This window comes from Suillus subalutaceus (assembly GCF_016647625.1).
Source record: "Suillus subalutaceus strain FC151 chromosome Unknown DFJ58scaffold_161, whole genome shotgun sequence".
NCBI classification, from domain to species: Eukaryota; Fungi; Basidiomycota; class Agaricomycetes; order Boletales; family Suillaceae; genus Suillus; species Suillus subalutaceus.
In genome coordinates this window covers 82,811-96,014 of record NW_024540410.1, presented here as the reverse complement: position 1 = coordinate 96,014, position 13,204 = coordinate 82,811, and the positions used below count along the sequence as shown (strand labels likewise).

Sequence of the window (13,204 nt, the reverse complement as noted above, 5' to 3'; positions counted from 1 at the left end):
TGGCAATGAGTTCAACAACAACGAAACAAGTAGTGTTACTCACGGAGGAATAATCTCAACCACGTGATCGTTCTTCTCGTTGAGCTGACCAGCGAGTGAGATGCTCAAGTTGGTAGATTTTGTCGCACAGCAGTGATTTCAGCGGCAGGAACGACGGACAGCCCTGAATAAACTGTGTAAAAGAACGTCAGACAGCCTTGCTTCTGCACAAGGGTTAAAAATACTCATACCCCAAGCTCGATAAGATGAGGGAGGAAGGTGATCATCCTGACAATTGAGGTGTGGTTGGTGGCGAGTTCACACTTGAGAGCTGACCGAGATGAGAACGCCATGAGTAATCATAGATGCACCGTGACAGCAGGAGACCTACATTCGGGATAAACGGCTTCTGGCTTAGTGAAGTCGAAGGCCCGTTGAATGCCATTCGAGAACAAGAACCTAGACAGCCGGTCAGTGCCGATTTGCATGGGATAGTGCTAGGGGCACATACATCTGGGTAAGTGTTGACGATATCTTCGATGGAAGACTTGAGAACGCTGCGCTCTGAAAGAACGTCAAGAGTAACGCTCTTGAGTCGTCCGGTAGCAATGTGTAAGGCAACCAGTTCATCGAGCCTTTCCTTGCAGCGACTGCAGACAATATTGACGGTTAGCAGGGCAAGAGTACGACCTATTTCTGCAGCGGATCCAACGACCAAGACACACTGAGAATCGATGATGTTGGCCATGATAAAAGAGTGAGTTTGCGGTAGTAATTCGCTGGGAAAGGGGGACGAAGGTGCTGACCTTTATACCTACGACCACCTGTTCAATCTAAAGTGAACCGATCATGGCCCGTGACGATGCATGACTCAATGATGCATGCGAACGATATCGCGGTGCGAGACTCATCTTCGGTATTTTCAGCTGTGTAACAAGGAATGATAATTGATACTTAGTTAGGATCCATAATCAAGAAGGAACGACTGTCCTCCAGGTTCCTTCTATATCCAGGTCTGACTACGATGGACTCTGATCGGATCCCCGACTCCCACGGTTACAGATGCGGCAAACGTGCCGGTGAAATGTTGGGGGCAACAGAACGGCAACAGAGAATGGCAACAGAACGGGCAACAGACTCGTGGAAAAGTTGAGGGCAATAGAAAGGCGAAGAGGGACAACTGGGGCAACAGAATCGGGAACTGAGAAGGAGCTTTGAGGGCTGCGGTAGAGCGGCGTACAGACTGGCCGGGCGTTGGGTTGGCAGGGTGCTATAGTAGAAGCGCGGCCTGTGTAGCGTCCGGCTATAAGTCCAGCTCATGATATGATCTAGTCTAACAATTTGAAGTCAATTTGAAGCTGCGCGGTGCTGATCACCACATGATAGGTTTATTTTTCTTCGACAACCGTGACACTGACGTACATATATATTCACTCCATGATACTGTACGGTTTCTGCAGCCATTTTTCGAGACCGGCAGGCTTTCATGGTCCTCTAATACTAGAACACGGCGGGCCCGCATTGATACCATAATATTATGTGCCATGTCCCGGACAAACCAAACCCTCCCTTCATCTTTCACTGCACCCGTGGGGTTCGTTCATACTTCTTTTCATCTCGCTAGTTTCGACTCGATTTTTGCCGGCTGGGAAAGATCGGACAGGAATCATCGTTGCCATCCTTCTCAAGGTAAAGATTCGCTGCCGTTAGTCCGACTTTCAGCATCATAACCTCATTCCTTCCAGCTAGCGGGTATGGACAATCACTTTATCCCAGATTAATAACTCCCTTACGCGAGTAAGACCGCGCAAGGGTCCAAGGAAAACTCTTGAAAGAGCCTTTGTTCACTGCCAACTCTGAAGCTGCAATGCACATGCTGACATCTCGGTATGCGAAACTCTGAGTCAAATCGTTTTCTATCATTAGAGTATCATGTGCATGCAAGTATGCACTGTAAGTCCGCTGCAAACCGAACCAATCGAAACCAAACCTAATCACCCCTTCCTGGGTCCCACCACAGGTAAGCCCAGAGTCCGCCTCGTCCTCTGTTGCATTACCCCCGGTGTCATCACACCCTGCAACATGCCTGCCATCAGCCCATTCTGCCTCGCCTTTGGATTGAGCGGACTCAGTGTGGGCTTTGGCGGGATAATCGGCAGCACTGGGAGGTCACCAGACGCAAGTAGCGAGAGCAGTGTGATGGTGATATCATCCTGAGATAAAGTATTCCCGAGATCCCAAGTCGCGCTTTCTCGTGCTTGCTTTGTAGCGAGCGAAATGATCGAGAAGTTCTTGCCATTTTGTCTCACCGCGGCCGAGCTCAGAGCGTGAGGCGATAGGGTTGGGTGTCCTCGTATTGGTTAACAATAGCACATGATGAAATGAGAGTGGGTCAACTCACGCTTTTGGGGCAATGTGGAGGAAGCCGGCAGAGTTGACTCCGTTGAGACGGCTATGGAGTGAGACGAAAGAGGTGGATTGGGGGAGTAGCATGAGCAACCCATATAGACACTTGAACAAGTAGGGGTAACGCTCAGGCTCGAGGAGTTGAAGGTGTAGGTCTTCCGGAATATCATCAACCTCTGATTCATCTCATTAATAGATAACTCACAAGTGAATACGGGAGATTTGATCAGCTGCACTAATTTGTCGACTTGGATCAGCAGTGGAACGGTGATCTCCAAATCAGCGCCGGCGTAACATTGTTAGCAACGATCAAACACGCCATGTGAGACAAACTTACAAGATAGATAGTAAATTTGATGCATGCTCGTAATCCTGCGCAAGCATGCACAACGAAAACACTGCAATCGCATTATGACACCATGACCTGTAAAGCGTGGTGAACAGCGCCTGACCATCTTGCTGCACGTGTCATCAGTCAAGTCAAGAAATCAAACGAGAATGCGCTCAACCAACCCTTGTCTCAAGGCCCTTCAGCCGTTTTCGGAACTGTTCAGGCAAAGTGATCAGGATCATATTCAGCATCTGCACGTTCGCTTGCAAACTCCAGATCCTGTATAATAGCAGTCAGGTAACATTGCATTAGGGACCACAAAAGACGAGCAACCTCTTCTTTCTCCAAAATTTCTGCAAATGTCTCATATATCCTCTCCGTATTGAGACTGAGACACGACTGGTGGATGATAGGACTGCCGCAGGCCTCAAGAAGCTTCCTATCTGTGCTGAAGAGTTCGAAAAGGTCCATCATGAAATCCTTGAAGTAGCTCTCTTCTGAGGAGGACAATGTTTGCGCGGGGAGCTGCAACGAAAATATGAGTCGCATGATGCAAGGTCAATGCACATCTGAGTACCTCTTCGGACGAATCTGACGCAACGCCGGGAAAGTACCATCATCCATCGCAAGAATCTGACAATCTCATCAGTTTGCGCATACTCCAGACGGATTCCAGCACACCTGCTTCAGTGCTTTCTGGTGCAGCATTATGCGCCACTTCAGTGCAGCAACCCTAATCTGCTCATGCTGGCTCAAAAACTGTATCGTCAACTCATTAACTGTCGCCTGATAATTAAACTGGCCTCCTCCTGCACGGGTGAAGGAGGCGTTGGAGCTGGAGCTGGAGCTGGCGGAGGTGGCGGAGCACCCACTACACTATTTGATGACGTGCGAGATCGAGGCCTGCTCGAAGATTCCATGACAGTAGTTTGCATTGTCCCTGAGCGAGGACGCTGCGTCATGGTGGTTTTATCGGATGAAGACGATGGCCGGTTATCACCCACGGACTCGGGAGAAGAGGCATCTCTGGACGGTGGCTGTGCAGTGAAGGTTGGGGGATTTGGGTTGGTGAGCTTGCTGGCGCGATTGACTTCTCTGCTGTGTTCTGTCCGGATAGACCCTCCACTGGCCCGGGTATGTTTTGGATGACGTTCGAAAGTAGATTGTTAGTTCAGAGTGCAGCCGACTGGATCATCAGGACATGGTGTGCTAGATTCGGGAGTATGGCAGGAATAAGACGGGGCGTCATGACATCGGGCAGAAAGGTCAAGAACTCGGCGAACCAACGAAGGGCTGTAGATTATTGGATTTCGTCATCTGTGCATGCAAGATAAGTACAATGCAGTGAGCTTGGATGGAAACAACTCACGTTGGTTGTCATGAGAATTTCTATTATGGCTGCATAGTCTCTCCGCACACCCTGCCCAGGAACTGAGGCTGCACGAGCAGTGAGTAGTTTCAATGAATGTGTTAAACAATCCCTACCTCCAGTGCCGCGATAGTCTTCTGATTTGTGCTCATCCTTGAAACTGTGCTCTCCATCATGATCGTGGCCAAATTCACTCTTGGTGATGAAACGTGCGCGTTCAGAGTGAGACATCGTGATGTCAGGAAGCTTCTCATCTGAGCGTCGTAGATCAGAAGGCTCAGTGTGTTCTTATTTGCGTTGATGAACCATACAGACGTCTCTAATTTCACGTAGGAAATCGGCAAGAATGTTCTGTGGCTACGCGCACATCCTCGGTGGGGTCTGATAAGTGCTTCCTGAATAGGTGCATCAGCGAGCATCTTGAGCCACAAACCTTCCGACTCACAGGAGGCCGTCTAGGAACTCTAGGAGGTATGTTAGAAGTTCGAGCTCCTCGACCGAGTCAAGCACTGCTATCCACGATGCCAAGTAGCTCCTTGTGAATGAACCAGGGACATATATCCTACCTTGCAACAGTGGAATGAAGCGCGCGAGGGAGAATGCCTTCTTCTACAGTGATGTTTTCTCCTAGGAATCGGACATCGGGTTAAGAAACAAGTATACTCTGCTCCTGAGAATCGAACAGGTCGCGAATCCTCACCGTCTCTGGATACTGCGGAATATACACCGAAGCTGTCTCTGCCACAATATCCTTCAGAATTCTATCAGGCAGCTCCGCCCCATTCTTGACCGATAACTCTGAATCAGCTAGCTGAGAAGTTCAGCTCGGTTATAATGCAAAACTTGACGAGGAGCTACCGCACTTTACTGAGGGCGTCGAATGTAAGGTTGAAAGAACCTCGCCCTTGGATACCTTGGCGATGTTGTACAGACATTCGGCGGAGAGATATCGTATTCTGTTTTCTGGATCCGTAAAGCACGCCAGCACGGGTTCGATGAATTTCTATGTACGAGGCGACGTCCATGCCGAGGGCAATGGCTGTACCAGCTATGTCAACGAGTCCTCCGTTTCTGATGTGAAGGAGATTTGGTGAATTGCTGAACATATCCACCAGCTGTTCAATGATCTGTGTTATACGACGGTGGTCGATTTGCTGGTGGCATTCCCGAATCTGCCTGAGAACGCTCAACGCATTACTATCAACTGCAAGCGAGTATAATTGCTTCTCTGATTCGAGAGCGGCTGCCTTTCTCTTCTCGTAAATCTTGTCTATGAGCTGCTTTGCCACAGTGGTGTCTGCAAGACGGTGTCAAGTAGTAACCATTTGACTGTGAGCACGGAGTAAAAGACTTACCTATGACCCCGGTTGCCCTACTGTTTCCAATAGGACTGACGACAGAGATACTACACAATGAGAAAGGCGGCGTCAGGTCTAAGCCACCTCTGGAAGTTAACGGGACGAACTGAGCGTACCCGCCAGGTCCACTGCACCACGCTTGATGAATCGTACATGATATTATGCAATCCCCCATAATGGGCTGTCAGGCTATGGAACTGTCGAAGAATTAAATTTTTATGTTTGTGCGTTGTGGAGTAATAGACGTTACCCCAAAAATGCGCGAACTCTAGTGGACATCTAGTAGCAGCGGTGAGCGCCAGTACTCCAATCCCCGACTCCGTTGTTCTCTCACGCACATGTTCTCGTTTCACCCGGTACCCGCACCAATATCAATGACAATATTAGTGTGTCCTGGCTAGTGAGGTGAGTCCGCGTCCTCCCTGCGCATGCCTTTCAGTCGATTGATCTTTCATTTTTTCTAGACGCTGTTGTCTTTGTTCGTGTCGTTGTCCTCTGTGTCCTACCTTGCGCGGTGAGTCGATGTACTCTGTACCTTTCAGTTGTTAATGAACCGGCTCTCTGCATAGTTTGTGCCCTTCTCCTCTGTGTTAGCTAGTGTGGTGGGAACACACCGGGGATACATTTTTCTGGACGCTCAATTGAATCTCCCTTGGTTCCCTTGTCCTCTGTGTGCTAGCTAGCGAGGTGTGTCCGCGTTCCCTCTGTGCTTGCCTTTCAGTCGTTAAATATTTTACCTTTTTTCAGGACCCTTCTATCTTTGTTCGTGCCGTTGCCTTTGGTGTGCTACCTATCACGGTGTGTCCATCTCCTCGGTCCCTTTCGGTCGTTATTGATTCGACTATCTGCAGCTTTTCTTGTTCGTGCTCGTTTACTCCATCCCATGGCAGCGTTCTTGCATAAAACACCCTCTGTGATTACTCGCGTACTCGATGTCAATGATTGCCCTCCTCTCCATGTTTTACATTCTCCCGCTGATTTTCCTTTGTATTATGATCCGTTGTATCACCCCGAGTGTCATCCTGCTGTTTTTGAGACACCTTCGGGGTTCTGTTCATGGCTGTATTCAGCGCTGAACTATCATGTTTTGTCGTGTGCCAAGTGTGCATCATGTATCGAGGTACACTCCGTATCATTTGATGGGGTCGCGGTCAATATCCGAATCGGTGGTGTTTCCGTGTCTTTCTCTCCTTCTCATTTCGCACCGGCATCCTACGCCCATTGCAGTGTCTTCAGGTGCTATGAGGGATGTCGAGCAGCCGTTACTATGGAGTCTTGCCTTCTGCTCAAGTTCAAGCGTGACCCTCCTTGGTTCTTCCACGCTGTGGACATCTATCGAGACAATCTAAGCGAGGTTCCCGCTGCAGACTTGCGTGACATTGCCCGCCGCCTGGGGTTCACCAAGTCGCAAGTTCGTCGCAAAGATCTTTCTATTGAAGCCTTAATTGAACACTTTTCTAAAGTATGCAGTGCAATCTCGTCGTCGCTTCGAGTGGAAAACTCTGGCTCCCGTCATCTTCCAGCCAGTTTGAATACCCGAGCCACTCGCATTGCTGCTGAGTTGTCAGACTTGTACGGTGTCCAAGTTGCTGCCGCCCTGCGAAAGTTCCCCCCTGCCCTAAAATCTCTCGGCCATGCGGACAGTCGTCTCTCTGCTTCCCGTCTGGTTCCATGGGTCTCTGTTCCCGTGGACGTCGTCTCGAATGTCTCGCCCGGGAAGAAGTTCGCTCATGCCTTCAAGGGTTGCCTCGTCGTTACCGTGTGCTATATAACTATCGTTCATCCCTAGGGAAACGCACGGGTACGGGTAACACCGCGGTTCTATGCTGACGGGTTTGGAGGGTACGGGTACGGAGTAGGATAGTCGTACCCTTGAGCATACCGTGGCCATTCACCGCGGGTTGACGGTGTTTGGGCGGGTATAATATACCAAATCGGGAACCAGGCGCGCGACAGCCATTGAACACCGTGTTTGATTCTCTGTTTTTCCTTCCTCTGAGAGCTTGAGGATCACAAGTGAATGCTATACTGATTTCTGTCATGTCTTTTGTACCCCCGTGAATCATTCTAGCAATTTATTGAGCTGACACTTCGTTGCAGAGAAGCTCGAGTCACTACCATAAAGCCAAGGCAAAAACTCGAGACCAGTAAGTCCACTGAGTCGTCTCCCCATGAAAACTAAGCTCACAAAGAAGGCATCTGATGCTTCGTCTACCCAGTCACACTCATCATCTAAGTCTATCTCGTCGTCCATCTCCGAGAAGGCCAGGTCACTCAAAAAGGCTGTTGCAAAGGGTGCTAAGGCTCTGGCCCGCCCCTTGAAGAAGGTCAAGCAGTCATTTGTGTCTCGGTCTTCTCGATCGAGCCCCACAGACACCGTTGATCTTACGCGATCAAGTACTGATTCACTTGCCACTGACGATAACAAAGGATGACTTTGGTGACTACTCACTTGGTTCCATGTCTCGTACTACTGAAACTCATCGATTACCAACTGTGAAAACCAAGGACCCCACTCGCATGGTGGCAAAACAACTGCCGTGCTTATCCAATGCTGCATCGGATGGCACTCGACTATCTCTCTGTCCCAGGTATGTCTCCTTCGAATCCTCTTTCAATCAATCAATACTTATTATCTTGCTCAGCAACATCAACTGCGGTTGAACGTGTCTTCTCGCAGGGCCGGCAGCTCCTTCATTTTACTCGCAACCGACTCGCACCATCAACAATTCGTGCCTTTCTCTGCCTCCAGAGATGCCTCTTCTCCCGAGTCCGTGGGTGATAACCGGCCATCGTCTTCATCCGATAAAACCACCATGACGCAGCGTCCTCGCTCAGGGACAATGCAAACTACTGTCATGGAATCTTCGAGCAGGCCTCGATCTCGCACGTCATCAAATAGTGTAGTGGGTGCTCCGCCACCTCCGCCAGCTCCAGCTCCAGCTCCAACGCCTCCTTCACCCGTGCAGGAGGAGGCCAGTTTAATTATCAGGCGACAGTTAATGAGTTGACGATACAGTTTTTGAGCCAGCATGAGCAGATTAGGGTTGCTGCACTGAAGTGGCGCATAATGCTGCACCAGAAAGCACTGAAGCAGGTGTGCTGGAATCCGTCTGGAGTATGCGCAAACTGATGAGATTGTCAGATTCTTGCGATGGATGATGGTACTTTCCCGGCGTTGCGTCAGATTCGTCCGAAGAGGTACTCAGATGTGCATTGACCTTGCATCATGCGACTCATATTTTCGTTGCAGCTCCCCGCGCAAACATTGTCCTCCTCAGAAGAGAGCTACTTCAAGGATTTCATGATGGACCTTTTCGAACTCTTCAGCACAGATAGGAAGCTTCTTGAGGCCTGCGGCAGTCCTATCATCCACCAGTCGTGTCTCAGTCTCAATACGGAGAGGATATATGAGACATTTGCAGAAATTTTGGAGAAAGAAGAGGTTGCTCGTCTTTTGTGGTCCCTAATGCAATGTTACCTGACTGCTATTATACAGGATCTGGAGTTTGCAAGCGAACGTGCAGATGCTGAATATGATCCTGATCACTTTGCCTGAACAGTTCCGAAAACGGCTGAAGGGCCTTGAGACAAGGGTTGGTTGAGCGCATTCTCGTTTGATTTCTTGACTTGACTGATGACACGTGCAGCAAGATGGTCAGGCGCTGTTCACCACGCTTTACAGGTCATGGTGTCATAATGCGATTGCAGTGTTTTCGTTGTGCATGCTTGCGCAGGATTACGAGCATGCATCAAATTTACTATCTATCTTGTAAGTTTGTCTCACATGGCGTGTTTGATCGTTGCTAACAATGTTACGCCGGCGCTGATTTGGAGATCACCGTTCCACTGCTGATCCAAGTCGACAAATTAGTGCAGCTGATCAAATCTCCCGTATTCACTTGTGAGTTATCTATTAATGAGATGAATCAGAGGTTGATGATATTCCGGAAGACCTACACCTTCAACTCCTCGAGCCTGAGCGTTACCCCTACTTGTTCAAGTGTCTATATGGGTTGCTCATGCTACTCCCCCAATCCACCTCTTTCGTCTCACTCCATAGCCGTCTCAACGGAGTCAACTCTGCCGGCTTCCTCCACATTGCCCCAAAAGCGTGAGTTGACCCACTCTCATTTCATCATGTGCTATTGTTAACCAATACGAGGACACCCAACCCTATCGCCTCACGCTCTGAGCTCGGCCGCGGTGAGACAAAATGGCAAGAACTTCTCGATCATTTCGCTCGCTACAAAGCAAGCACGAGAAAGCGCGACTTGGGATCTCGGGAATACTTTATCTCAGGATGATATCACCATCACACTGCTCTCGCTACTTGCGTCTGGTGACCTCCCAGTGCTGCCGATTATCCCGCCAAAGCCCACACTGAGTCCGCTCAATCCAAAGGCGAGGCAGAATGGGCTGATGGCAGGCATGTTGCAGGGTGTGATGACACCGGGGGTAATGCAACAGAGGACGAGGCGGACTCTGGGCTTACCTGTGGTGGGACCCAGGAAGGGGTGATTAGGTTTGGTTTCGATTGGTTCGGTTTGCAGCGGACTTACAGTGCATACTTGCATGCACATGATACTCTAATGATAGAAAACGATTTGACTCAGAGTTTCGCATACCGAGATGTCAGCATGTGCATTGCAGCTTCAGAGTTGGCAGTGAACAAAGGCTCTTTCAAGAGTTTTCCTTGGACCCTTGCGCGGTCTTACTCGCGTAAGGGAGTTATTAATCTGGGATAAAGTGATTGTCCATACCCGCTAGCTGGAAGGAATGAGGTTATGATGCTGAAAGTCGGACTAACGGCAGCGAATCTTTACCTTGAGAAGGATGGCAACGATGATTCCTGTCCGATCTTTCCCAGCCGGCAAAAATCGAGTCGAAACTAGCGAGATGAAAAGAAGTATGAACGAACCCCACGGGTGCAGTGAAAGATGAAGGGAGGGTTTGGTTTGTCCGGGACATGGCACATAATATTATGGTATCAATGCGGGCCCGCCGTGTTCTAGTATTAGAGGACCATGAAAGCCTGCCGGTCTCGAAAAATGGCTGCAGAAACCGTACAGTATCATGGAGTGAATATATATGTACGTCAGTGTCACGGTTGTCGAAGAAAAATAAACCTATCATGTGGTGATCAGCACCGCGCAGCTTCAAATTGACTTCAAATTGTTAGACTAGATCATATCATGAGCTGGACTTATAGCCGGACGCTACACAGGCCGCGCTTCTACTATAGCACCCTGCCAACCCAACGCCCGGCCAGTCTGTACGCCGCTCTACCGCAGCCCTCAAAGCTCCTTCTCAGTTCCCGATTCTGTTGCCCCAGTTGTCCCTCTTCGCCTTTCTATTGCCCTCAACTTTTCCACGAGTCTGTTGCCCGTTCTGTTGCCATTCTCTGTTGCCGTTCTGTTGCCCCCAACATTTCACCGGCACGTTTGCCGCATCTGTAACCGTGGGAGTCGGGGATCCGATCAGAGTCCATCGTAGTCAGACCTGGATATAGAAGGAACCTGGAGGACAGTCGTTCCTTCTTGATTATGGATCCTAACTAAGTATCAATTATCATTCCTTGTTACACAGCTGAAAATACCGAAGATGAGTCTCGCACCGCGATATCGTTCGCATGCATCATTGAGTCATGCATCGTCACGGGCCATGATCGGTTCACTTTAGATTGAACAGGTGGTCGTAGGTATAAAGGTCAGCACCTTCGTCCCCCTTTCCCAGCGAATTACTACCGCAAACTCACTCTTTTATCATGGCCAACATCATCGATTCTCAGTGTGTCTTGGTCGTTGGATCCGCTGCAGAAATAGGTCGTACTCTTGCCCTGCTAACCGTCAATATTGTCTGCAGTCGCTGCAAGGAAAGGCTCGATGAACTGGTTGCCTTACACATTGCTACCGGACGACTCAAGAGCGTTACTCTTGACGTTCTTTCAGAGCGCAGCGTTCTCAAGTCTTCCATCGAAGATATCGTCAACACTTACCCAGATGTATGTGCCCCTAGCACTATCCCATGCAAATCGGCACTGACCGGCTGTCTAGGTTCTTGTTCTCGAATGGCATTCAACGGGCCTTCGACTTCACTAAGCCAGAAGCCGTTTATCCCGAATGTAGGTCTCCTGCTGTCACGGTGCATCTATGATTACTCATGGCGTTCTCATCTCGGTCAGCTCTCAAGTGTGAACTCGCCACCAACCACACCTCAATTGTCAGGATGATCACCTTCCTCCCTCATCTTATCGAGCTTGGGGTATGAGTATTTTTAACCCTTGTGCAGAAGCAAGGCTGTCTGACGTTCTTTTACACAGTTTATTCAGGGCTGTCCGTCGTTCCTGCCGCTGAAATCACTGCTGTGCGACAAAATCTACCAACTTGAGCATCTCACTCGCTGGTCAGCTCAACGAGAAGAACGATCACGTGGTTGAGATTATTCCTCCGTGAGTAACACTACTTGTTTCGTTGTTGTTGAACTCATTGCCATGTGAAGACTCGGTCGAGTCGGATTTTCATGACTGTAAGTTCCCTTCCAATTTTCCGTATCTACTGTCTCTTGACCTGCGTGCGCGTTAGTCGAAGGCACAACACAGCGTCTGGCCAATTTCTGACTCTCGCTCAAAGAATACACGAAGGTGACGATGAAGGGCCTTGTTCGAGGCGACCCACACGAGGGTTGGTCATTGAACAGCACAAAAAGTTTGAGGGGAAGTTTGAGGTTGCAACGAAGATGTGTGAGTAATTCTTTAATCGTCCACGAATAGACTGCCAATTTTCCTCGGTATCACCCTGCCAGTATCCTTGAAACAGGCTGGGACATCCTTTTCTTCTGTGTGGCGCGTATTGTTCTCATGGGCTTCTATCTTACTTGTCAGATGCCATTTTCTGAGGTACTCTGTCACGCGATGATTCGCGACGCTCGTGGACGCAAAATGAGAAAATCGCTCGGTAACGTCATTAGCCCGATCGATGTCGTCCTGTCGCTTGAGCAACTCCACCAGAAATTGTATTTGGAAGTTGGAGGATAAGGTTCGTGTATACTGCTGTTATTAGCGTTCTCATTTACGCTAATTTGTGATTTGGGCTTCAGGGTCTCTTAGCTGCCGTCAATCACACCAAGCACGACATTGCTGCTGCTTTCTGCACATCACAAACGCCTAGGCAGTCTCGCAGGTCGTCTCGCAGGGTACATCAATCCCTCAATCAGCACTGGCGGTACGGAATGGATTGCAGGTATGGCTCCGTGGAACGCCTCACTGCAGCTATGCCGAATTTGTACTTATCTCCAAAGAAACATCTGTTTTTATCACCAATCCTGCCTTTCTTGTCACGAGGTGCATCACACAACTAATTCTGTTTGCGTATTCTCATCGCCTCTCAGACACATGGAAGACTTTGTCACTTCCGACCCTTCCGAGTTGAAGAGAATCATCATGAACTACAACGACGACGTAGGCGATCGATTCTGAGATTCACATCCCCTTCTGACAATCTTCTGAAGCTCGACCAAAAAAAATCGTAAGGGATTTCCTGCTCGGTTACTCGGCACTCTCAAGCATGAGCTTGCATACTCTCCCAGTCCTTCAAGCTGTGCCGGAGAATCTGGACGATAATCCGACAGTTCAACATGAGGTGAGCATCTCCATCATCCCGTTTCACATAGTCCCGCTTTCTTTTGTACACTTCAGTGTATTATGATGCTAACCAACATTCGAAACAGGCAGCAGAAGCAATGGGTGCGATCTTGTCGCCT

The 13,204-nt window shown here is 49.3% G+C and overlaps 4 protein-coding genes across 4 annotated transcripts; 2 read left to right on the top strand and 2 right to left on the bottom strand.

Moving 5' to 3' along the window:
- Positions 1-55: 55 nt before the first annotated feature.
- Positions 56-727, bottom strand: DFJ58DRAFT_733954 (uncharacterized protein; the record flags this gene model as incomplete). Its single annotated transcript, XM_041386379.1, has 5 exons — positions 56-172; positions 231-310; positions 371-438; positions 491-543; positions 602-727. The coding sequence occupies 5 exons, from the start codon at positions 725-727 to the stop codon at positions 56-58; spliced, it is 444 nt and encodes a 147-aa protein (XP_041238032.1).
- A 1,493-nt stretch (positions 728-2,220) lies between these two features.
- DFJ58DRAFT_814576 (vacuolar protein 14 C-terminal Fig4p binding-domain-containing protein) lies at positions 2,221-5,618 on the bottom strand (the record flags this gene model as incomplete). The annotated part of the gene is given in 18 exon segments (XM_041391660.1): positions 2,221-2,540; positions 2,560-2,561; positions 2,723-2,844; positions 2,899-2,978; positions 3,019-3,241; positions 3,284-3,349; positions 3,398-3,502; positions 3,532-3,753; positions 3,918-4,009; positions 4,082-4,153; positions 4,202-4,361; positions 4,447-4,480; positions 4,531-4,651; positions 4,749-4,896; positions 4,984-5,048; positions 5,074-5,261; positions 5,310-5,382; positions 5,441-5,618. The coding sequence occupies 18 exon segments, from the start codon at positions 5,616-5,618 to the stop codon at positions 2,377-2,379; spliced, it is 2,115 nt and encodes a 704-aa protein (XP_041238031.1). The 3' UTR covers positions 2,221-2,376.
- A 3,073-nt stretch (positions 5,619-8,691) lies between these two features.
- On the top strand, positions 8,692-9,601 carry DFJ58DRAFT_133328 (vacuolar protein 14 C-terminal Fig4-binding domain-containing protein). The gene is made up of 4 exons (XM_041378802.1): positions 8,692-9,039; positions 9,094-9,210; positions 9,263-9,347; positions 9,398-9,601. Exons 1-4 carry the CDS (start codon positions 8,971-8,973, stop codon positions 9,559-9,561), a joined length of 435 nt encoding a protein of 144 aa, XP_041238030.1. The 5' UTR covers positions 8,692-8,970; the 3' UTR covers positions 9,562-9,601.
- Positions 9,602-11,210: 1,609 nt separating this feature from the next.
- On the top strand, positions 11,211-11,882 carry DFJ58DRAFT_733950 (uncharacterized protein; the record flags this gene model as incomplete). Its single annotated transcript, XM_041386378.1, has 5 exons — positions 11,211-11,336; positions 11,395-11,447; positions 11,500-11,567; positions 11,628-11,707; positions 11,766-11,882. The coding sequence occupies 5 exons, from the start codon at positions 11,211-11,213 to the stop codon at positions 11,880-11,882; spliced, it is 444 nt and encodes a 147-aa protein (XP_041238029.1).
- Between the last annotated feature and the right edge of the window lie 1,322 nt (positions 11,883-13,204).